The sequence below is a fragment of the Macrobrachium nipponense genome, chromosome 6 (genome assembly GCF_015104395.2).
Source record: "Macrobrachium nipponense isolate FS-2020 chromosome 6, ASM1510439v2, whole genome shotgun sequence".
NCBI classification, from domain to species: domain Eukaryota; kingdom Metazoa; phylum Arthropoda; class Malacostraca; order Decapoda; family Palaemonidae; genus Macrobrachium; species Macrobrachium nipponense.
The window spans coordinates 119349490-119374282 of record NC_061108.1 but is presented as its reverse complement, the minus strand read 5'-3'; the positions used below and the strand labels follow the sequence as shown (position 1 = coordinate 119374282).

The following is a 24793-nucleotide window of genomic DNA, read 5'->3' as shown; positions in this document are numbered from 1 at the left end:
CTATGAAATAAAGTTAGGGAGCATCTTAATAAGAATCTTAAACTTATTTCTCCTCTAATGATGCGCCTCGTACATTTTGTTCTTAATTTTGAATTTTTGCCCTGAAGCCTTTGGGGAGAAAGAGGGCTCGCTAGGGTAAAGGGGGAGAGGGAACTTGGCGAAGAGGGGAGGGTTGGGGAAGGGGGAAATTCTGGAAGGAAACTTCGAAGTAACTTTTGATGAGCAGAAGAGCCCAAAGGAACGTGATGCCGGGAACTATGCTCTTGCTAGGGGAAAAAATTAGCGGGAATCTAGGGAAGAAAATCCGGCGGTTCGGGAAATAACCTTCATTCCCGGTAATAAATAGGTTGCCTATAAGGCTGCCACTAACTCGAATCATTTCATTTGCTTAACGAATAATCTTATATTCGATGATGGAAGTATGGAGACAGAGACACATTTTTCCAAAAGCAAGCTCGATTGCTGGGGAATCCCCCTCGTAACTAAGGTGGATTAAAAGACTCGGGGAAATACCGAGTAAGAAGCAAATTCCTCATTTTTTCCATAGACGGGAAATGAATATACTACGGAGGACGGATCTATCTGGTTGACATTCTTGTTCGCAATCCCAGCAACCTTTCTCTGGGACTTTTATTTTAATCTAAACGGCTTAGGCCTATATTGCTCACTTTAAGAGATCCATGACGCGTGTTTAGGCCCGGTTACGGTTAGCAAGTCTGGAAGTTTTGGCCTAAAGTTGGGATAAGGTTAGGGAATTCCCACTTCCTCTTGGGAGAAAGGCTGCATTATAGAGAAAGGAACTTTGACTGAAGGGCTACAATACATTCATATTCAGGGAATGAAAAATCGAAAAGTGCTTTCTTTTTTTTTAACATGAATTTTGGGGCTTTGATGTAAATAATAATAAATAAGGCTGACAATGATCGTTATTTAGTAAAAGAAATCTGTTTAAAAACCATACTTAGCGGATGATTATTATGACAGCATGTTTGAAAATTACAACAAAACATTTGCCCAAACTAGAACAATCACGGAATGATGATGACTAGCGCAATAAAAAGAATGATTACGATTTAAATTCTGCTAGTAAGTTGAAAATCAAGATTTTCCTGTGTTCGTAAAAGAGATACCAGAAATTTATTTAAATACGCACGAACACCAATTTTTCCTCGCTATGTTAGCCTATCAGATCAAGTAAAAATCAAAATTCTACCCAACAAAATTTAAAAGAAAACGGTATTATTTCCTTATCAATATCATTACTTCCGCCTTTATTCCCTCTATGTAGCGATGAGTAGAGTAATAAGAATGTAAGAAATGGTAATACGAGGAATATAGGAATTAAATTCGTTAATAGGAAAACCAGAATTAAACTCACGTATCAGAGTTTCGAATGAAATATCTCTCTGGTGAAGAAGAAAATTTTCCAAGCGAAAAAATTCCACCTAACCAGCATAGCAATGAAAACTGTGATAACGAACACACTCCTGAAACAATTCCAGTTAGCATCCCTCGGTAAATAAAGACCCCCCCAAAAAAAGTTATTCTAAAATATTCCGAAACACAAATAACATCGGGACGGACGTCACCATCATAAAGGCCTTCAAAGTTTTCCAATATTCTCCTTTTTCTCTAAAAAAGGAAAACTACGTCCCTCCATCGCACCTGATAAACATTTTTTATGAAGTTGCGACCAGAAAAATATTCAACTTTAAATGACTGTGAGGCAAAACTCCTCTCTCTCTCTCTCTCTCTCTCTCTCTCTCTCTCTCTCTCATATACATACAAAAAAAACATATATATATATATTATATATATATATATATATATATATATATATATATATATATATATTATATGTATATGGTATATGTATATTACTCCAATTTAATTCTTTATTTGTATGTATGTATTAGAGAGAGAGAGAGAGAGAGAGAGAGAGAGAGAGACACTTTATGAGTGTGTATGTGTGTGTGTCTGTTTGAGTGCGCAAGTGGGCATGTTTTGCATGATTATAATCTTGAAACATCAGAGGTTTCCTCTACTGTATATTCCTCGCAGGAATTGAGATATTAAGAGACCACTAATAACAAAGATGATGACGAAGAGACACGGACGCATCCAGAACAAGACAGCAACTTCAGAGTAATTAGGGTTTCGTTCTGCTAATGATGCAAGAGCGGGATTGTCGAGTTCCGAGATGTTGCAAATGTTTCTTCACGTTGCAAGACGTTGCAGCGCGTCCCCTTTTTGTGACAAGGTGTTGCAAACGATGTTTCGGTTACAAGATGTTACAGCTGCTTCTTTGTGCTGCAAGGTGTGTAGCAAATGGGCCTTCGAGTCGCAAGATGTCGCTAATGATTCTTCTTCTTCTTCTGTGAATTCGTTTGGGGGGAAATGTCGGTCCTGTGGTTTCATTTAATATTTGATGGACATTTTTATTATATTTTAGTAGCGATCGTTAAAATTCGTCTCATTTATACGAGTGTGAGTTTCTCTTCGATGCTCATCTTTTCATGATTTTATTTCTTACAGCAATGTGACATGAAATAAACAGAAAGTGTGAATTGGTTAATCGACTTAAAACTATGATGCACAACACAATAACCGAAGACAGTGTCTCTTTATTGACTGATTGGTTTCACACTTTAAGCTGGCGATGCCTTAACTGTATGTTTCTTTATTGGTTAATTCATCTAGCGCCATAAAGTGATTAACAAAAATCCCAGGGCATTTTACTTGGTTGACTCATGTGATATTTTAAAAGTAGTCAAAATTATCTTATTTTTGCATCTTGTTTTCCTGATTTAATTTTATGGTATGGCGATACAACCAATGAATGTTTGCTTATAGGTCGGTTGATTTGATACAATAATTATTCTTGTGTAAATTAAATCAACGTATGTCTGTTTGTTCAGTGATTAAACTTCACGAACCGACATCACGAAAAATCCGATGTTTTTCACGCAACAGTTAAATCGACGACTGTATCCTGCCATTACTCCTTTATGGTAGCGAAGTGGTTTATTAATTCAATCGTATAAACTGGCGTCACTGCTACCTAATGTCTGTTAACATAAACAATCAGCTTGATTCCCCTCACAGTGGAGCGCGAAATGTGATCTATCAAGTCACCGTGAACGTCCGTCGGTTTCCGAATTTCCTGCAGCAGATTTCATGCAGCAGATTGTAAATGGTGTGTGTGTTTTGTGCAGCAGCAGCAGCAGCAGGGTACACTGCACACGAATATACGGGGGAAGCGGAATTACTGATTGATCCACTGATTTATTCGACTGCTTGTTTGAGAGTTCCCTCTTTTCATTCAAGTTTGTTTACGTTTAGGATGTTAGAGGATTCTCTTGTTTGTTTATTTTTTTTTTTTCTTGAGAGTGTTATTAGGGGAGTGCGCGGTAGACGAGTTTTTATGATATTATATATATATATATATATATATATATATATATATATATATATATATATATATATATCTATATTACAAATTTACATAGGTAGACAGGTAGATATATTATTGGTTGCCTTGATTGTCTTAAGGAATGTTGGTGAACTTCTGAATGTGCGAATTATGAGTGATTCTGGAAATGAATAAGACTGAAGAAAATGCCGCTTTTTTTTTTTTTTTTTTTTTTACGCGATGAAGAATAATATGTTGGACCTTCGCGTTCTCAGCTTCCAGAAAGTATGCGTCAAATTTTATTTATATTTTCAACCATGCAGGTTATAAGGACAAGGAAGACAACACGCAAAATAATCATTATCAACATAAGTCCTTTAGCCATTCCATGAAAGTTATCGCTCTCATGCTTTCAGAAGCCCCGATGAAAGACGATGAGCGTGTGGTTGACGCTAATGCTATATAAAAATCTAAGCTTTATTGAACTTACAGAAAGCTTTAGTCGTTTGCTGAAAACGGGGTAATGAAACCCGGCGAGCGAAAATGCAAGCAAAGTGTGCGACTGAACCCTACATGTTTATTTGCTTGTTGTAGGAGAAAGCATTCCCTCAGCTGCCTACTGAGAGACAGACACTTGCAGTCTCCATTTTCCTCTACGAATGAAATTCTGAACAACTGAATTTATTTAGATTCGGAATAAGGGGATGAAAAATATGAGTAAAATATCGTCCCTTATATATTATAGGGTATAGACTTTTCAGTAGTTAAAAATAATCGATTAGTTTCAGCAATTATTCGTAACATTTTCATTGCTACTATTACTATCCGACTCATTTAGATAGCAGCTCTTTTTCCATTTTCCTTAAGTAGCCTAATATTTTTATAGCACTTATTTCTTGTAAGCTTTTATCGTATGGAAACGCCAACCTATCCCTAAGTTGATGATGGCAGGAAAGGGAAATTCGCCATAACATTTTATCTTGTTGAAATGCCAACCTACGAACGTTCATCCACCTGATGATGATGGCACCAAAACCAAATTCACCATAATTATTATTGTTAAGACGCTAATGACACTGACTGAAAGGACGGTAACTACTGGGGCACTGAAGATAATTTTGATGGTTCGACGAAGGCGGCTGGCTCTCCGTCGCTTTTACGGCTTTGCAGTGTTAAGAACACTGAAGGCCTCGATGGCAGGCAGCCTCCAAGAGGCATAATCAAGGGAGATTAATTATTGCGATCAGCAGACAGGAAGAATCCATAGGAATGCCTTTGGGTAAGTGTTGAGAGAGAGAGAGAGAGAGAGAGAGAGAGAGAGAGAGAGAGGGAGTCGTATTTGACTAACTCACCATAAAAAGGTAGTGAGAGGGAAAGAGAGAGATAGGCAGTGGGAAAAGGAGACAGTCTTTCTAGAGCTCAGTATGATGAGAGAGAGAGATTAAAAGAAAGATAGAGGAAGAATCTCTTATAAGATAAAGAGAAATAGTGAGATGAAAGGGGGGAGAGAAAGTCGGAAAGTCTTCCTATAGTGCATTTTGATAAGGAGAGAGAGAGAGAGAGAGAGAGAGAGAGAGAGAGAGAGAGAGAGAGAGAGAGAGAGAGTCTTACTTAACCAACTGGTCGTAAGAAGAGAGAGACAGGACCAATCTCGCATAATATGGAGAGAGAGAAAAAAGAAATGAGAGTGAAAGAGAGAAAGTCTTTCTGAAGTGTATTTTGATAAGGAGAGAGAGAGAGAGAGAGAGAGAGAGAGAGAGAGGATTTCTGGGAAGCCTCTTGATTAATAGAGAGTATATATTATTTATATGTGTGCTCATGTAAGTTTAATGACGAGATAGCTTTGATGAGAGAGAGAGAGAGAGAGAGAGAGAGAGAGAGAGAGAGAGAGAGGCCTGGACAGATAAACGGGGAGAGTAAATACCTCAAATACCGATTCATATTTTCACCATACCATAAAAGTAAGAGTTGATACTGCGAGGCAATTTATAAAGATAGATTCCTTTTACGAAGAGAGAGAAAATGGACGCCGTTATTGGGGAACGTATATCGAAATGACCAGCTGTGCCTCTATCCTGACTTCTCTTAAGCCAAAAAGATGAGAGGAGGAGGAGGAGGAGGAGGAGGAGGAGGAGGAGGAGGAGAAAAAGAACGACTCGCAGAGGAGATTTACAGACGGAAAAAGGACGACTCGGAGGAGCTAAATAGACGGAAAGGCAAAGAAAGAAAGAAAGAAAGAAAGAATCGCTCGGAAAATATTTTCATCGAGTAGACGCAGAGCGAAAGCCATCTTGAATGGAAGAAGGAGAGGGAGACAGAGGAAGTATCCGAGTAAAAGTGACTTACGGAAGAGTATCCGAAAATAAAGAGTGGATTTAGGGTGAAACCAACCGAAATAGGAGGGAGGGTGGAAGGGAAGCAGCAGCAGCAGCAGCAGGAGAGATCAGCTGGAGAGAAGCGGTGAAACAGCGGAGTCAAACAGCGAACAGCTGGGAAGAGAAACAGCGGTAAATGAAAGCTGTGGAGAGGCGGAATAACATAGGAAAATAGATGAAACTGAGAGAGAGAGAGAGAGAGAGAGAGAGAGAGAGAGAGAGAGAGAGAGAGAGAGAGAGGGAGAGAGAGAGTGTGTGTGTAACAGCTCGAGAGAAAAAAGTAAAAATCAAAAGTATAAAAAAACAATAAGGGAATCAACACCTTACAACCGCTACTGGGTTTTTAAAACCAGGAGAAATGTAACAAGGAGAGAGAGAGAGAGAGAGAGAGAGAGAGAGAGAGAGAGAGAGAGAGAGAGAGAGATCTTAAAAAACGAGAGAAGAAAGTAAAGAACAATTGGAGATTGTCAATATACTCTAACTGCTGATGCAGTGTAACAGTAGACGAGATGAAACAAGGAAGAGAGAGAGAGAGAGAGAGAGAGAGAGAGAGAGAGAGAGAGAGAGAGAGAGAGAGATCTTAAAAAACGAGAGAAAAAAGTAAAGAATAATTGGAGATCGTCAGTATACTCTAACTGCTGATGCAGTGTAACAGTAGACGAGATGAAACAAGGGAGAGAGAGAGAGAGAGAGAGAGAGAGAGCAACAGGAACAGACAAAAAGCAAAAAAAAAAAAAGATAATCAACAGACTATAACCTCTGCTGGAACGTAACAGTAGAAATGATGAAGCAAACACACACACAGAGAGAGAGAGAGAGAGAGAGAGAGAGAGAGAGAGAGAGAGAGAACAGTTGGAGACCAAAGTGGCAGGAAGCCAAAATGGAAAACGAGGGAAAAATAGGGTGTTGGGAAAAGAAAGGTGATGACCCCGGAAAGAAAATTAATACAAAAAAGGGAAAAGCTGACGAAAATGGGTTAAGAGAGAGAGAGAGAGAGAGAGAGAGAGAGAGAGAGAGAGAGGGAATAAACTTGATAAGGTGGTAATGGAAGAGACAAAGTGAGAGAGGTGTTGACGGGGGAGGAACATGGTAAGTAATGAAATATGAACAAAAAGGAAGCGAAGAAAATGTCCGATAAAAGGGCAAGAAAGGAGATTGTGTGACAAAACTGCGGGTCAAGGAGAGACTTGATTAAAGGGGTAAGGAGGAATGAATAAGAGAAAGCCGTGGATGAGAAAGACATGATCTGGAGACAAAGAGAAAGAGAAAGCAAGAGAGAATGTATAATGTATAAGGGACTTGATAAAGGAGTAGCGAAACAAATATAGGTTATCGATGTTTGCGACGAATCTAAGACATAATGAAGCGCAAGGAAGAAGAGACAGTGAGAAAGATGGGAATGAGAGGGAGACCATAAGGAACGTTGAAGAATAGGGTGTGAAAAAGCTGTAGGTGAAGAAAAGACTTATAAAGAGGCTTGATAAAGATACAAATTATGAAGAGACGTTATAACTGATAAGGTTCTTGGGGCACATGAACTTTATTTTGAGTTGAGGAAGAAGCAAGTAGGAGCGAAAGCAGTGGAATAGGGCAAGTGAAATGGATAGAGACGTTACAAGACCTTTTATTAAGGAATAAGTGGACAAGAACGGCGATAAAAGTGAGGCAAACACAGCAGAGTCACATGGAAGATTGGGGGGTAAACTACGAAGATACAGATTCAGTTTAGGTGTATACGAGAGAGAGAGAGAGAGAGAGAGAGGAGGAGAGGAAAGAGAGAAGAAGAGGAGAGAGAGAGAGCAATAATTAGGGGGCAATGAGAGATAACACTCATATGAGAGTAAAGAGAGGTAATTAATATGAGAGTACTGAAGAGAAAATGTAGAGATAGAGAGAATTAATGGCAAAAAGCCAAAGAGAGAGAGAGAGAGGAGAATTGGAGGGAGAGAGGAGGAGAGACAATTAATATGGGGGCAATGAAAGAAATAGCACTTAATATGAGAGTAATGAAATTAAGAGCAATTAATATGAGCGTACTGAGAGATAATGTAAATTAGAGAAAGAAAAATAATGTTAAAAGCAAATGAGAGAGAGAGAGAGAGAGAGAGAGAGAGAGAGAGAGACTGGGGAAGGGGGAGGGCCCTTATGTGGGTGAGGGGGAGAAGGTAGTTCTTGCCAGAGGGGGAGAACCAATCAAAACGATAAACACTTGACACAGCTCTCTAATAACAATGTAACATCTCGTATATAAAATATTTTCGTATATTTGACCATTTCGCTCTCCCAGCCAGCTGCTGGATCTTCCCCTGGGGATATGGGGAATGGGGAGGGGTCGGAGATGATGCGTCTATGGAGGAGAGGGAGGGAAGGGGTGCCTGGGGGTTGGGGGTTAGGGGTGTTGGCTGGAGGCAGGCTATTGGAAGGGAGCAACGTTATTTGTCTTTTAACTGAATAAACGCTACCTTGTTCGAGTGGCCCTGGCTTTTTAAGGCGATTCGGTATTTCAACTGGCTCGCTTGATTTCTCTCACGCTCTCTCTCCCTTGATTTGCTTAAGCAAAAACAAACAAGGGGAGCTTATCGAGCCAGTTAAAAGTGGCTAAATCATTCCCGAGTCAGCCCAGATTGTGTTGCAGAATTTTGGGAATTAATCAACGCTTGCACAATGCATAATTGAAGAGCAATTTCAAAGCATGGGAGGAAACTCGCAGGCCCCAGGAAGGAGAGGAAATTCACTTTGAAGTCTCATTGACAGCGTGTAATTTATGCGCTCTTGTGTGTGCAGATGTTTACACTAGCGACTTGGACTGTAGCATAAGAAGAAGAAAAAAAGGAGAAACATAAAACAAAATTCAGTTAGAGGAACTCACGCGAAAAGTTAGGAAAAACAAGAAGTTGGAAATGAAGTCGTGGCTAATCAGGAAACTTGTCTCGAACAAGTTCGAAACTGCAACTGAAACAGCAACTATTTCGTTGGCTTTGCTTTTCATCGAGTATTGAGGCTTTTTGAAGCCGTAGCTCTGAGGCAGAAATATGTGTTACAAATTCGATGTGGGTCAATCAGGAGGAGTGGAGAGGATGAGAAACAGGTGTTATCAGTTATGGTAGATTTTAGCTTGTCGTTTATGTAAGCATTTTTGGTAAAGGGTAACTGATTATGATAGATTACAGAACAGATTAAATCAACACTTTGAGCAGCGACAAAATTGTAATTGGTATCACGATCTTGAACATGAAATCCCCGTAAGATTTAGTTATGAAATTGATAAAGGTTTAGCAAAATTTCAATTTTTGGGGGGATAAGACACGACTCTCCATTGATATAAGCATACTTCAAGACGAGCTCTATATGAGATTAGTCCCCGGGAAGTTTAAGAATCCATCTTTGGCTACGTGACTTCACTAAGTCTCAAGCACCCATCAATCAACTTAATGAACGTTTAAGAGGTCTCTAGCAACAGGGAAAGACGTTGTTTTCCCTGACACTCAAGGATGTTTTGAGAAGAATCCCATGTTTGTTATACACATAGACGCACATGACACCTAAAGGAATTATAAAGGATAATTAGATTGATCATCTTGGGAACGTCATGGATGTTGAGTAAAATTTCCGATCAACGTGGCTGTCGACTACGTGTTAGTCTTACATGTCGTACCTGGGTTACCTTTTGTAAGGGATTTTGACATTTTCTTTATCCTGCAGAAGGTATTCAAGAGTGTTGTTATTGGCTCGGCATGTACCTTAATAAGCAGGCATATATAAATAGTCTCAAGTTATCAATAATTCTGGCTTTGTAACCTGTCAGATTGTAGGTTTCGAATCTCAGTGGATTAGGTTTCGGAATCTACTTTGATAAATGAGGATAGAATTTAAATGAGTTGAAAATCATAGCATGTACAATCACATCATGAAAAACAGACTGGAGAGGAAAATCATTTATATGAAAACTGTATGACCTGGTTGGTTAATTCTCGTTGGCACGAGAAATTATAAATGATTAATATCCTGTATTAATTTTTAGCCCCAGTTTGTTCATGAAAAAGCTGATATATTATCCCATTGTAAATCTGATTTTACGATGGTTCGTACTGAATCAGTATTAATGTTAACTCGTGTATTCAGTCTCCAAGCGAAATTCATGCGAACACTATAGTATATTTGATATATACTATAGTATAAATATAAGTACGTTCTTTACTTCAGGTCGTTTATTCCTTCTTTCCTACAGAATTTCCATTGTATAGTCATTGTTTTTCCCCATTCTCCTAACATGCCCAAATCATATAAACACATTCTGATACATGTGCCTCCTTCCGGAGCCTTTGATCACGTGACGTCGTCCTTATTTCCTTTGAATTTCAACCTATTCACTTATAGAAAGAAGAGCTTGTATATCGTCGTTGCTATCACTACTGTTTTACTTGGTAGTAAACATACCTGAGCCATGGATACATCATCCATCTTCCATCGCACATCGCATCAATTCTGAAACAGGATTAGTCCTACCTCTATCTTATTTCTAGTGCTTAAAGTCTTCTAGTTATCCCTGACCTTTTCCACGCTACTGAGCCATTCGTAAGCTCTACGCGTATCAGGAAAAACATTTTCGTCTTCCGAGTTCAAATCCTACCCTTTCTTTTCGTAGTAGATAATCAGATATGCAGAACACGCTCAAAAAGAAAAAAAACATTCACTCTATACCTCACTGTTTTTTTTACTATGGCACACGTTCCTTATAATGCTACGCTGAGTGAAATTCAGTTCAAAGGAATAGGCAATGTGTTGCCAGATGTGTCTTCCATGAAACTGGAACGAGAAAGTTTGGTGATAATTAGACGTGAAGTCCTTGAGGTAAGGAACAGGAAATCCTGCTCTACCGCAATTATTTTGCTACAGCGGATGCATGATAAATGAATGTCTTATCAAACACTTCCTCCTCCAGTGTTCTCTTTCTCGAGCGCACAAATTATGTATAAAAAATGAATCATTTCAGTGGATGGCCCTTATACCTCTGAAAATGAGTTAGAAGAAAAAACAAATATTTGACTCTCGGAACATCTTGCTTTAATTGACAATCAACATTTCGTTTGGAAACCGTTTACCGAGGGGTAATTATGCCGATGACGAGGGTGCTCGTAAGTAAGAGCAAACAATAAATAATTACCGAGAAGAAACGGTAATTTGGGGCGCGGAAAGTGGTGCGCTCTAGACCGAAACATGAGGTTGTATGTGCGTATCGACCCGGGTCTGTTGTTGCTCCTTATTAATTGGGTGTTGAGGATATATAGAGACCAGCCGTAAATAATTCATCGGGGAGAATTCCAAGGATTTCCACAAAGCCCCGTTTCGTACCTTTTTTCTCTTTGTTTTCCGAGATGATAATTATGCCCCCACGAAAGATTAATGAAGTAGGTGCTGGGGTGAGATGTTCCATTAGACTACTGGGTCGTTTCCTACTTTTACATAACGAGGAGAGAAAAAAAAACGCTTATAATTGAATCAGAAAGCTGACAAATTGGATCACTTCCTATCTTTATTCCTATTCTTCAAGTGCCGTCTCCGCCTTGGGAGTGAGGTTGGAAAATACATAAATGGAGAATAACGGAATATATTAACAAGACTAAGCTAAACTTGCTAGATTCTTTATGAAATATACTTTTAAATCTTTCAAGTTAGTGGGTGACTTCTGGCTGGGAGAGTTGGGCTGTTGGGGGGGGGGGGGGGGGGGACCTCGAACGAGGATTAATAGGAGGAAAACGAAAGAGTTGTCATTTGAATCCAAGAAGTTAATAACACCTACACTATTTCATTTAATTCAAGTTTTCAATGGAAGCCAAAATTCTTAATATTATCTCATTATGGGTTGCTGGTAAATACTGGATATGCAAACTGAAATACGCACTTTTCTTTTTCCTTCGGTCTGAACGGAAGCTTTAACTTTCATTATTGTAATTTTCTCCTAAGACTATAATTTTCCTTTAGTTGTGGGTCTCTGTTGACGAAAATGTGAAATTATTATTGTTTTTCTACACAGGTGGGTATTAATTAGGTAAATGTATTTACTTATTTCTTAGTCAATTTTAAGATTGGTTTGTGTACAGTTGTTTAAGAATAGCTTCGATTTGGTGAACCATTTAAAGTTCCTCTGACAATTCGAAGTCAGTCGAATTTTAGCTGTTAGTTCTCAGAAAAATTAATATCTGATTTGAAATAATTAACTGTGAATTGGAGAATATACAATATAAAATCGTATTACCGAACACCGATTTTTTTTACATTCACAATGCAAATATGAGAGCTGAAACGTATTCAGAATTCCTGAAGAAACTAAGCTAGACTGAAAACCATTCTTGATGTATCCCATTATTAGCATTATAATAATTAACATATGCAATGGTCAGCGTATGAAGCCATTTCCATTCGCGTTTACAGAGCTAGAACGGCTATTGCGTCACATACCGGCCATTCCTCTCGCAAAGTGAATTTGGCTTACTGGATAACAATTTATTGAATTAGTCTGAATCCACCATTTACCTCCAGTTGATTTCACGTTCCGGTTTTGTATGGTCCTTCGATTTTCGATAAATTTCAGTAACGATGATGTTGATTCATTGCGTGTGATTTTGATGGCTGGGGGTTATTGCACATTTTTATATAAGCTTTCACTTGTGGACCACAGCTTGCTGGTGACCCTGCTACATCTATAGGTTCGTTTACCAGCTCTGATATAACCTGTCAGCAGGAAACCTGGTCTCCTTGTGTCTTTAACCAAGGTGATGACGAATGGGAAATGAAATCTTGGCTGATTATGTGAAATAATTGAGTTATGAATAACTTTCAGCTCATATGTACGTATTGAACGTTAAAACCCTTTTGATGTGATATTTAAAAATGACACAGTATTCCATTCTAGTCTCGTGTTTCGCAATACTTGAAATTTGCTTTGGAAATCTCAGTACCATTGTCTATTTTAGTTTTTTGTGCATATTCTGTTACTAGAAGCTGCACCAATGCAATGCGTATTGTTCCTATCATTTGCCATTTTTTTAAGTATGTTGGCCATTTAGTATAAAATTCTCGACGCCTGCTCGCTCTTCACTCATCAGGTAGAGTCTTTTCTCTTGAGAATGTGCATACTTCTCAGTAACACTCAGGTTTAGAAAGGCCTTGACAGTTGTTTACTTTTATAAGTGTAATAATGTAACAAGCTTCATACAGCACTTGGAGCAACCTCATATTTAGAACGGTAGTTGCTTAATTTTTTGAGTTACAAATCAATTTACGAATTGTATATTTCATTCATGAGTCACCTTAGGCTTATCAACACTAGGTATCTTCAATCGAAGCGTGTTATAAATTTTCCCCTTTGCCCACTAATTAGCGTGACTGGTTGTTACGGAAGGTGCTCTGCAATGATAACAGGAAGTTAGTCAGAGTGGCACAACTCCTAGAGCAAGATGAAATGATACCTGTGCCGTCAACACCTGTTTCGTTCTTGTTGAATTAACTAGTTAAAAATGTACTTGGTAGCTAGCTGACTGGAGCAACCTCGTCATAAATTACGATCTGAGAAAATGAAGGGTAAAACCTTCTTTGGCTAAATCTTTTATGAGGAACTGGCAAATTTATATACATACATACATATGTATGTATATATATATATATATATATATATATATATATATATATATATATATATGTGTGTGTGTGTGTGTGTGTGTGTGTGTGTATGTATGTATGTATGTATATATATGATAAATTCAGTGTTTTTGTATTCGTGGTGATGATACTGTCTTCTGCAGATAAGAGATCCGGCGTTAAGTTCATTTGTTCCTGTCAGGGACCTGATAAGCATCATTCTGGGTCAATGACGCCATTATTTGTAGGGAAAAATCGAGTGAAAATTCTATTTTGAAAAGTTTTAAAAGAGATATCTAACTTACGTATTAATAGAAGCACTTATACATCTCACACGCACACAGGCATTCATGCATAAACACACAGATGTATAAATTAATGAACACACACTCGTATATATATTATAAATTAATATGTGTTTGCATTTATGTATGTCTAAGGAATATTTTAGTAACATCCTAGGACTAGTTCTCTATAAGTTTCGTATAGAAAAAATTTAGATAGCATATTTTCCTTTGCATTCCTGCCAGGTAAGAAAGCCCATATGTGAAGAAAGAGGAAAATAAAGACTCGACCTAAGGTGGACCATTGGGTTACCAAGAACCAATCATACAATTACACGATTATGGCGGTCCCGTTTCCATTAGATCACACATAAGCTTAAGTAATTATGCCAATTTTGCGATGCGAATTATTTGAGGTCATTTCAGGTAATCCACACAGTAACTGTTTTATGTTACTGATTATTATTATGATTATTTCGATTATCGTTAGTACACTGTCTTTACTAAATATAGCTGGCTTCATATAAAAGAAGATATAGTTATTTTGGATCATATATATATATATACATATATATATATATATATATATATATATATATATATATATATATATATATATATATATATATATATATATCATACTATATATATATATATATACATGGTTTATTGCATACATCCAAATCATAGTTAGCGTCTTTTACAAGCTGAATAGAACTTTATCATTAATATTCTTAATATTGTAGCTAACTGATTAACATGACATTTTTTATTACGTCCTTAAATGATAAATTAACATGTTAAATATGTTAATTTATCAAATAACAACCTAGACAATAATGATGAAAAAAGGGACGATATTTATATGACGAAGAAACAAATGAATGCAGTGCAGCGCTCCCATTCTGTTACTATTTCAAGAAAACGCCGCTCGCGAATGGCGGTGTGGACATCAGGGGAATAAAAGCGAGGATAAAAAGATAGATAAATACAATGAAATAAAAAGTCGTTTTTGAACGGAAGGACCACTCGCTCATCCGAGATCTAATCTCGTACCCCGTTTGCTCGTTAAGGTGTCCAATAACTAACGAAACACGCGCAGGCCGAACAGACCACTTCAAGCCGAGGACTGTGTATCGCAGGGGTGGCTGTATCGCAGGGTTGTATCGCAAAGGCTGCATCGCAGGAGCCTTTAGGTTATATCAAAGGGGGTTTGGATCTGTATCGCGAGGTCTTCCGAGTTAGATCACAGCAGCAATTGAGATTATATTTCAATGGCTATTTAAGCTATATTACGGGGGATTTGTGGGTACAGTTTCCAAGGACTCGGAGGTTATATTATATTACAGATATTATTCAGGTATTGTAAGTGGTTTGGGCAGTATCGAATCTAAACGGGTTTTGGGTGTATGGCACAAGGTGCCCTAACTATATTGCAACGGTCTGTTGATTATGCCACACGACCTATATCATGCGGCATCGAAATGGGAAAATCCCAGGGCCTCTGGGGACGTTTCGTTCGATTTCGGATTACTTGATATCTTCGCGGCTATAGAGTAATTTTAGGGCTATATCAAATGTGCAGATCTTCCCTAAATAGTGTTTAGTACAAGCCCGATGGCGATGACCGTAAAAGCATAAACAAGACTATAAATATCATAAATATAATGACCTCAAAGAAATATAAATCCTCGATAACGACCCCCGAACTTTGCTGGGGGTCGCTACTCACTATCTAGGCAATATCTAAATGTACCTTTAGTCTACACTACAATGAATTTCAGACTATATGTCAATCGCTTTTGGTGTTTATCACGTGAGTGTTTGAGCAATATTGTTAGGGCTTTTGGATTATATCGCTACCAATTTTAATTCATAACACATGAATGTTTCTGGATATAAAACATGAGGTAAAGAGTTACATTTTGATAAGTGTTTGTGTATAGAAATTATGAGTTTAAAAGTTACATTTTTTTTATAACACCGTGTTTCTGGATAAAAACTACAGGTTAAGGGTTACATCATAAGAGTTTACGGTATATATCTCAGGGCAACGTTCTCTATCACAAGGGTTTTTAAAAAGGGGTATAAAATCGTAGCAACTTTAAAGATGTGAGTGCAAGGTTTTTATGTGCTATATTGCATAGCTCCAGGATTTGTGGTAAATTGCCATTTCTCAAAGGAATTTTTTGTGCTATATGACATACAATTACATTTATGTCGTTTGAACATATCGCAACGGCTGTATATATGCTAACAACATCAGCGCTCGAGGGTGTGCGTATATCTGTGCACGTTTACTTTTACGCACAATACTGCAAACGTGAGTTGAAGATTAAATCTCCAAAAATTAAACTTAGAATTTGGAATGAATCCCACGAAAGAAAAGAAACCGGAAAAAATAGACTTCGTTTGTTAGAGTGGTGCCGACCTGCCCACCGTCATCTCGCTAAGTTTCAGTTCATTTGCTTACAGAGAAACATTCGTGGGAGGCCTTTTCAGTCCTCGGTTGGGAAATGGCCCCCAGCACGAGGCACTGGAGTTGATTTTGGCACTCGGAAGTCTTTGTTCGTATCCAATTCTTCCATCTTCATCACCGCGGCTCGTTCCTGTACAATTCAGCACTCTCTCTCTCTCTCTCTCTCTGTTTTATTATCGTTACAAATTTGTTGAATGCAGGTTTTACCTAATGAAGGAAACTGTGGACGAACCGTTTCCAGATTTATTCTTTCGTTTCCGAAACTGTGTTGAAAGTAGCCATTGGCGGCCATGGAAATTGTCGACGCTAGCTTTAGGTAATTTTCGGTGACGCATAATAAACCGAGTTAAGTGTAGTTTTTTTTTTGTCGTCTTCGTAAAAACAACCCATCTGCAGGTGGCAATAATCAAGTTGCTAATCAAGATATACACGTCTTAATGCGTTCAGCATCTTTTGAAAGGTTCGTTTTATTGCATAAAAAATTCTATCACGAGAGTTACTGCGTTCATGAGGGCCCCAAGCTCGTTTAAAATAAGCGAGTTGAACGCAGGATAAATATCTTGACTTGTAAAATAACAGACAGCAGAAAAAAAAATTTGAATGAAAGCTTTCATTTCTGTATTTTCTTTAAGTGTTTTCGTATCCACTCGTCCATCATGCTTCGATCGGCTCATTTTCACGGCCAAGTAATTCAGCCGTAATGAAACCGTACCCGAATGGGCAATCAAATTCTCTTTCAGCTTTCGAAGGACTTGAATGAAAGTCCCGTACTTAATCCGAAGTAGCCAAAAAGGCGTTGGGGACTCATAAATTAGTTTATCGACCTAATTGAATTTATATGGCACCGGGATAACGCTCTCTGTTCCCCCAAAGGTAAAAGATTGTGCCGTCAACGTCACATCCAGCTGGAATCACTTAGGCGAGACTAGACTTATCAACAGAAAGGACGCGTACCAAGAGCGCCTTCCCCTCCCAAAAGCTAAATAAAAATAGAATCGGGTTATATATATTTATTAGATATATAACCCGATTTTATATAATATATGATATATATTATATATATTTTTATAAATATATATTATAGTAAAGTATATACTGTATGTATATATTATATATATATAAGATATATATATATATATATATATATATATATATATATATATATATATATATATATATATATATATACGCGCACACACACACACACACACACACACACACACACACACACATATATATATATATATATAATATATATATATATATATATATATATATATATATATATATATATATATATATATATATTGCACATCTTTCACTCCAGTAAACAGTGAGAGTTAACATGACGAACTATGTGAATATCAATCTTTTTCAAACGTTTTTAACTAATGTTTTGAAACCTCCAACAGACTCCCAATCGTCTTTGATTCGTCAGAATCTGAACGATGCCATTTCGTGCAGCAGAAACAAACCTTCAGATTGCACAGATTTGCGCCGTCTTTTCGCAGGTGAAACGGCAAGTTTCACTTTGGAAGATCAGTGACGGAAACAAATGAATGAAAAGTCCGGAGCCTCACATCAACCTGATGCGACGAATCATTTCGGCAAAATGACGAAAGCGTCCGAAAACCGGAGACTCAGAGCTATGTAGACAATGGAGCCGGTGGTTGCTATGCACGAACCATTACTTTATATACTAACGTTCAGTGATAAATCGTGTCTGATACGGACAGGCCTGTCGAGGGATGTTGAAAAATATTATTATTCCGGCGGGAGATCATTTTAGCATTTAGCTTTCTGGCCCGCCAAGATGTATGCGTGTATAGCTCCCTCTTTCTCTCTCTTACCCTCTCGCCGCTGGGCGGCGTGAGTGTGCTAATGATGCAGGAAAAAGCAAATAGCAAGAGTGCCTTTGTTAAGGGAAATATAAGAGGAAACATTATTGCAGAGTTGCATTCTGCATACGACTCAAGATAGCATTCTTATTTACGAGTCGCTCCTCGGAGGAAAATACAGAACGGAATCATTCTGGCGTGGGGAGATGAGGTTTTGTTTTATTGTTTGCGCTGTTTGTCCTGCATGCACACTTCTCGAGAAATATTATAGGAGTTTATGTACTCTTGCTGAGTTCTCTGTACAGTTTGATGAAGTGCCTCATACTTAATCTTTTCAATGTCTTGAAATCACTGATTATCGACAATTACAACATCTTAAGTTGACTGAAAATGACTCGAGTATTGCTGTAGAGCGTTTCAGATTTTTTGTACATGGAATTCCCAGTTGTTCCAAAAATTAGGGAATTATTTCTCGCGCGGCTGCCATCTTGTTTTTCACTGAAGTCACCAGTTTTAAGGAAGGTCTGTCTCTGGTTGTTGGGGAGAACTAGAATACGGCCGAGGAATTACTCATTTGGTATTATTACGAAGATCCCTCATCCTGCTCATATTAGCCTCTTCAATTTTCCGTCGTTTCCTGTGCCAAGGTGAGTGCAGCGAAGCATGGAAATTAATATCATATATTAAGGAAGTGGTGAGCTATGCGAGTATATTATATATATATATATATATATATATATATATATATATATATATATATATATATATTATATATATATAGATAGATAATAAAAGGAGCCCACGAAAACGCAAAATATAGTGTATAAGTTACTTACTCTATTACTCTATATTTTGGCGTTTTTATGGGCTCCTTCTATTAGACGGAATTCTGATGTAAAAAAATTTTTACCAGTCGCGCGCGAGACACACACACACACACATATATACATATATATACATATATATATATATATATATATATAGATATATATATATATATATATATATATATATATATCTATATATATATAAAAAATATATATAGTATATATATATATATATAATATATATATATATATAATATATATTATATATATATATATAGATATATATATATGACTGGTAAAAATGTTCTGTAGCAACAGAATTCCATCTAATAAAAGGAGCCCATAAAAACACCAAAATGTAGAGAGAAAAGTACTATATTTCAGAGACTGCTGTCTCTGTCTTCAGGTATATGAATGAGAGAAGTTTACAGCAAAGGTGGTATTTATACCAAGAGATCCGTCCACAAGTAAGCCAATTTAGGTCACCCCCGCTGATAATCTTCCTTTAATCTTCTTAAGCGTTGGTTGAATGAACACTTGGTCGACGACATCTGAGATCCACGCCCCTTTTTTGAGATGTTCATTACCTGCTTCTCTTTTATTAAGGCCGATTCCATCATTTGACTCTTGTACCGGCAGTTGCTGCTATAAATTACACGTGACAAATTCCAGTTTATTCTATGGTTATGTTCATTTATATGGTTGAAAATAGCCGAGTTCTGTTGTCCATACCTAACTGACCGTTTGTGTTGTATTAATCTCTGGGGAAGTGATTTACCTGTAAATCCGATATAAGATTGGTCACGAAATATAGTACTTTTCTCTCTACATTTGGTGTTTTTATGGGCTCCTTTTATTAGATTATATATATATATATATATATACTATATATATATATATATATATATATTATATATATATATATATATATATATATATATATATATATATACACATTTATGTTAAGGGAACCTTTGGTTTTCCTTCTGAAATTACATTCCAACACTTCGTTATGTCTTATAATAATTAAAGACTTACTGTGGTACTGTTTCCAATGCTAACTAAACTGTATGCTTAGGAGTCATTTATTCTTTGTCATATTACTTAGCCTCTCTCTCTCTCTCTCTCTCTCTCTCTCTCTCTCTCTCTCTCTCTCTCTCTCTCTCTCTCTCTCTGGTACAAACACACATTCCAGTCCTTGAGGGTGAACGATAACAAGGTATAATTTATTAGTCCCAGTGTGATTAGCATTCCATTCCAATGCTCAGAACGGCGTCTAACACAAATTCGAAATGGGGAAAGGTGCCGATGTTGCGTCGTCAACAACAAAGGCATTAAGTTGTTATCATAAGTGTAAAACTGGCATATAGGAGATTCTGGAATAATATTATAACGCGCCATGCACAATTCTCCTAGCCCTACGGATTTATATCACTGTTTATCTAAGAAAATAGGTTTATCGTTGGTGATTCTCTCTCAGATTGCGTGTTTTTCCTTCTGCGATTTTATGCTTTTCCTGTAATATTTGGTTTCCTCCAAGTTGATGGACTTTAAGGCATTTTTTAATAGAATTATGATAACGCTGCTGATAAGTTTTCTGTCTTCACTTTTGTATCTTTATCTTATTCATTATGATAATAATAGTTATAATAATGATATATTTTTTTTATGTACATGGATTTTAATTTTGTCATTGAAAAAATACGTTAACGGTTTATATGGCTACTTTGTAACCCATTTTATATTTGCTCACACCATACCCATACTCTCTAAGCGCTCATATTTGTTAGAAAGAAAACTTCAACTCCCAACTCAATGAGGAAATATTATTTGCCTAAAATACCAATCAAATTAGCTTCCAAACTCTTCGATTCTTGTAGCGAAATCAGAATAGTCAATATCCTGAGAGAGAGAGAGAGAGAGAGAGAGAGAGAGAGAGAGAGAGAGAGAGCCTCGCAAGCCACCGATGTTGGTATCGTTCCTTTAGAAAAGTTCCTCTCAATATTCATGAATAACATTCCTGTCCGAACGCAAGTAGTCACTGGTTGATTGAATGCGGAGGAATATTGCTCATGAGATTCACAGAATACCCCCGTTTCTATTATCTGTTTCTTTTTTTTCTTTTTTTTATTATTTCTTGTTCTTGCGCCGCATTCATCAGAATAGATAGGAAGGTAAAAGCGGCGAATGCCGGGAGCGTATGAAGACTTAAGCTTTTATTTGTAAAAAAAAAAAAAAAAAAAAAATAGATAAAATGAAATAAAAAAATAGATAAATACAATTATTGAATAGTCGTAACGTGGAATCACTTTACGCTATCACGAAACTTTGAAATTTTGCGCTTTATGGAGTACTGAGAAGGCCAGTAAAAAATTAGAAAAGTAAAAAAAAAATAGAAACTGAAAAGAAAAACTAGTGGAGGAAATGAAACGAAGCTAAAACGAAATACAAAAATCTGCTTTTGTGATAGTCCAGGTATGCAAATTAGTGTGACTCCGGTCAAAATACTCCCCTCTCCCCTCCGCAAAAAAATATAAATTATGCATTTTACCTTATACTTTCTTTTATGAAAACTAATGTAGAAAAACGGTTATCTCGAATTTAACCGACAGAGGGAGAATGTCAGTGAATAAACGACATTCTTGACATTTTATCACGAAGGTGAAAGAGACCAGAATTCGAGCCTTCGCTTATTGCAATTAAAATACTTGAGGTTCGTGACTGGGGAACACCTAGGAATTACACGTCACATACATACGCCTCATCCAAAATGGCCACTCCTTAAGTTAAAGATCATGAAATAGAGTTTATCGTGCTCGTGGTCAGGTCGACACCGTGACCTCGTTCTCATCCTCCGGATGCTGGTTCGAATCCTGTTACGGACATCAGAATTACTTAATATTCTTAAGAGCATTTGGATCTAAGGCTTTGCAGTAACACGCGTGCCCAAAGTGTATGAAGAATTCGAGAAGTTAAGAGGACGCTGAAAGTACTGGGCGCTCTGTCTTTTTTTTTTTAACTTTCCCAGTGGCTTAAGATTTTATATATATATATATATATATATATATATATATATATATATATATATATATGTGTGTGTGTGTGTGTGTGTGTGTGTGTGTGTATTAAATACACGAAAGTACTTGGCACTCTGTCTTTTCTTTTTAAACTTTCCCAGTGGCTTCAGCTAATAAACAAAATCACGGCTTACTTTTGTGATTTCTTAATATATATATATATATATATATATATATATATATATATATATATATATATGTATATATATATATATATATATATATATATATATATACTATATATATATATATATATATATATATATATATATATATATATATATATATATATATATATATATATATATGTATGTATGTATGTATGTATGTATGTATGTATGTGTATAGTATATATAGCACACATGGGTAGCCTTCGGCGAAAATGAAATCTGGAGATTAAGAATGGAATGGCGTTCGTCTCAGCTCTCTGGTTCTGGATATGATAATTTAATTCAGGCTGGCGCTCCGACCGCGCATATTTATGTGTTAAAGAGAATGTAGAAAATGCATATGCGCGGAGCGAATGCATGGTGGGAAGCGATTGTATAATTAATGCGAAGAATTAAAGTTATTTGCTATGAATGGTTCTGCTGTGCATAGTTGTAGAAATTAGGACACGTAGACTAGAAGTTTGAAAGTCTTTGTCATTATTATTATTATTATTATTATTATTATTATTATTATTATTATTATTATATTATTATTATTAATTATTAATTAATTATTATTATTATTATTCGAAATGGCTAAATGTTATTATGGATCCAGTCCAGTAAAACATTTAATTGGAAAAGCAAGATTTGACAAATTGCCGTAGAATGTTGAATGTAAAAATGGAGGATGTAATACTATATATATATTCATTTGCAGTTTTAAAACCATTTAAGTTTACACATATACACAAAGTTACAACATATAAAGGTTACTTTCCACTTTTATATAGTGTTTTCTTCTATACTACATGATACATACATGAAGACAAGACAAATACATACGTTTATATGCATATATATATATATATATATATATATATATATATATATATATATATATATATAAAAGGGAAAGCAATTAGGCATAAACAATTGCAATATATCATACAATCTAAATGCAAGTTTGTGATAATATAGACTCCTGCAGTGATTTGCATTCAAGTTATTTCACAACGACTAAGGACAAATTAACAGAAACAGCATGCGTGTGTTTTAAATACCATTGCACATAAGAGCTCAATATAGAACCGAATGAAGTGGATTTGAAAGGGTTAAAATGAAACATCAAAAAGTCCAATGAAAGAAGGAAGGAAGGGCGGAAGATGGAGAAAATTACTTTTCCCGAGTCGGGATACTCACTCATATCGTCAGTCATGTGAAGTGTTATTAGAGGGACGCAGGTTGAGAAGTGTGACTAAGACGGTGCTTTTGAATACACGTGCGCTAAGGAGTAAAGGAGACGTGTGCCTGAACACACATAAATGCACATTTACAAACACAAGTGGGTGAAAGTGGGGAAGAGATTTCCTTGCTTTTTTTTTTTTTTTTAATCTGTGCAGGTGCGCTGACGGTGGTGGAATCTCTTCCCTTTCGGAATCTCCCTCTTCCTTTTTATTTTTTGTATACAGAGAAACTGTTCAGTTCAGTCGTGGTGAGACTTGCGATCACATTTCCAGAAACTTACAATCCAGTGAGTCCTGCGCTCCAGTGTACTGGATGCTATCCATTTTAACGCTCGTTACCATCGCTCGGGTTAGTCGCTCCCCTTTTTGCCTCTTGTCCCTGTATATGCACAAGACAGACCTGACGCAGAAACAGGAGATGCTTGTTATGCGCTCACTGGCTAGAGGTGGCCGACGGACTGAGTGGCTAAACTAGAGAGAGAGAGAGACGGGCTTCTGGCTTGGCTAGTTACAGCACACTCGCGCTACGAAGACTGTGCCCATTCGGAGACCGAACAGTCAAACCTCTCTCTCTCTCTCTCTCTCTCTCTCTCTCTCTCTCTCTCTCTCTCTACTCGCGCGCCCGTCTCAATCAATGGTGTATGTGGAACCCATGACGTCACATTGTTTACGTGCGTTGCCATGGTGACAGACTGGATTACAGGCAATCCGCGATAAGATGAGGTGACGTCACGGATGACTCTATTTGTCCTCGGCCAATAGGAAGGCGTCTGAAGGACCCATAGAGCAGCCAAATAGCACGAGGATTTGTTATTCACTGCTGCGAAGTACGGGATGTTCACCGCTTCGATGATGACTTCCATGAGAGAGAGACAGAGAGAAGAGAGAGAGAGAGAGAGACGTATTGGGAATTCGGTACAAAGGATTTCTCATCCCTCTGCTCTGTGTGTGTGTGTGTGTGTGTGTGTGTGGGCGTACATGTATATATATATTTGAAATATTTCTTTGCTTTATCTCTCTATCTCTCTCTGGTAAACTACAAACGCCTGGCAAAATAGTATCAGGTATTTTTGCTTATATGCTTATAAACATGTTTATGATACATTCGAAATATTTCTTAGCATCCTCTCTCTCTCTCTCTCTCTCTCTCTCTCTCTCTCTCTCTCTCTCTCATGAAAATCTGTATGTATTTTTTCTACAAACCATTCTACATAAATATATGTCTAATCTGAAAAATGCTTTCGAACATTTGCTAGGATTATTATTATTATTATTATTATTATTATTATTATTATTATTATTATTATTATTATTATTATTATTATTATGCATCCAAGAAATTTCTTCATCTTCAGGGAATAGCTTATCTTGTCCAAAAGTAAAACAATAAAAAAAGTTATTGGAAGATTAGAGATTCCTTTGAAGAAGCCGATCGTGTCAAATAGTGGACGGGGGAGATTAGGGAAA

General features: G+C 36.9%; 1 protein-coding gene across 3 annotated transcripts in view; it reads right to left on the bottom strand.

Annotated features, from left to right (window-relative positions):
- LOC135216061 (mechanosensory protein 2-like) overlaps window positions 1–23880 on the bottom strand; it is a 459704-nt gene extending 435824 nt beyond the window's left edge. Inside the window, exon 1 of one of the 3 annotated variants that reach the window (XM_064251047.1) lies at window positions 23283–23880. Coding sequence is in view for 2 of the 3 variants with exons in the window: in XM_064251044.1 (XP_064107114.1) it covers window positions 23608–23668 (61 nt within the window). In the remaining variant the exon portion in view is untranslated. The remainder of the gene's footprint in view (window positions 1–23282) is intronic. The other 2 variants (XM_064251044.1, XM_064251045.1) reach the window with 2 other exon arrangements.
- Window positions 23881–24793: the final 913 nt, after the last annotated feature.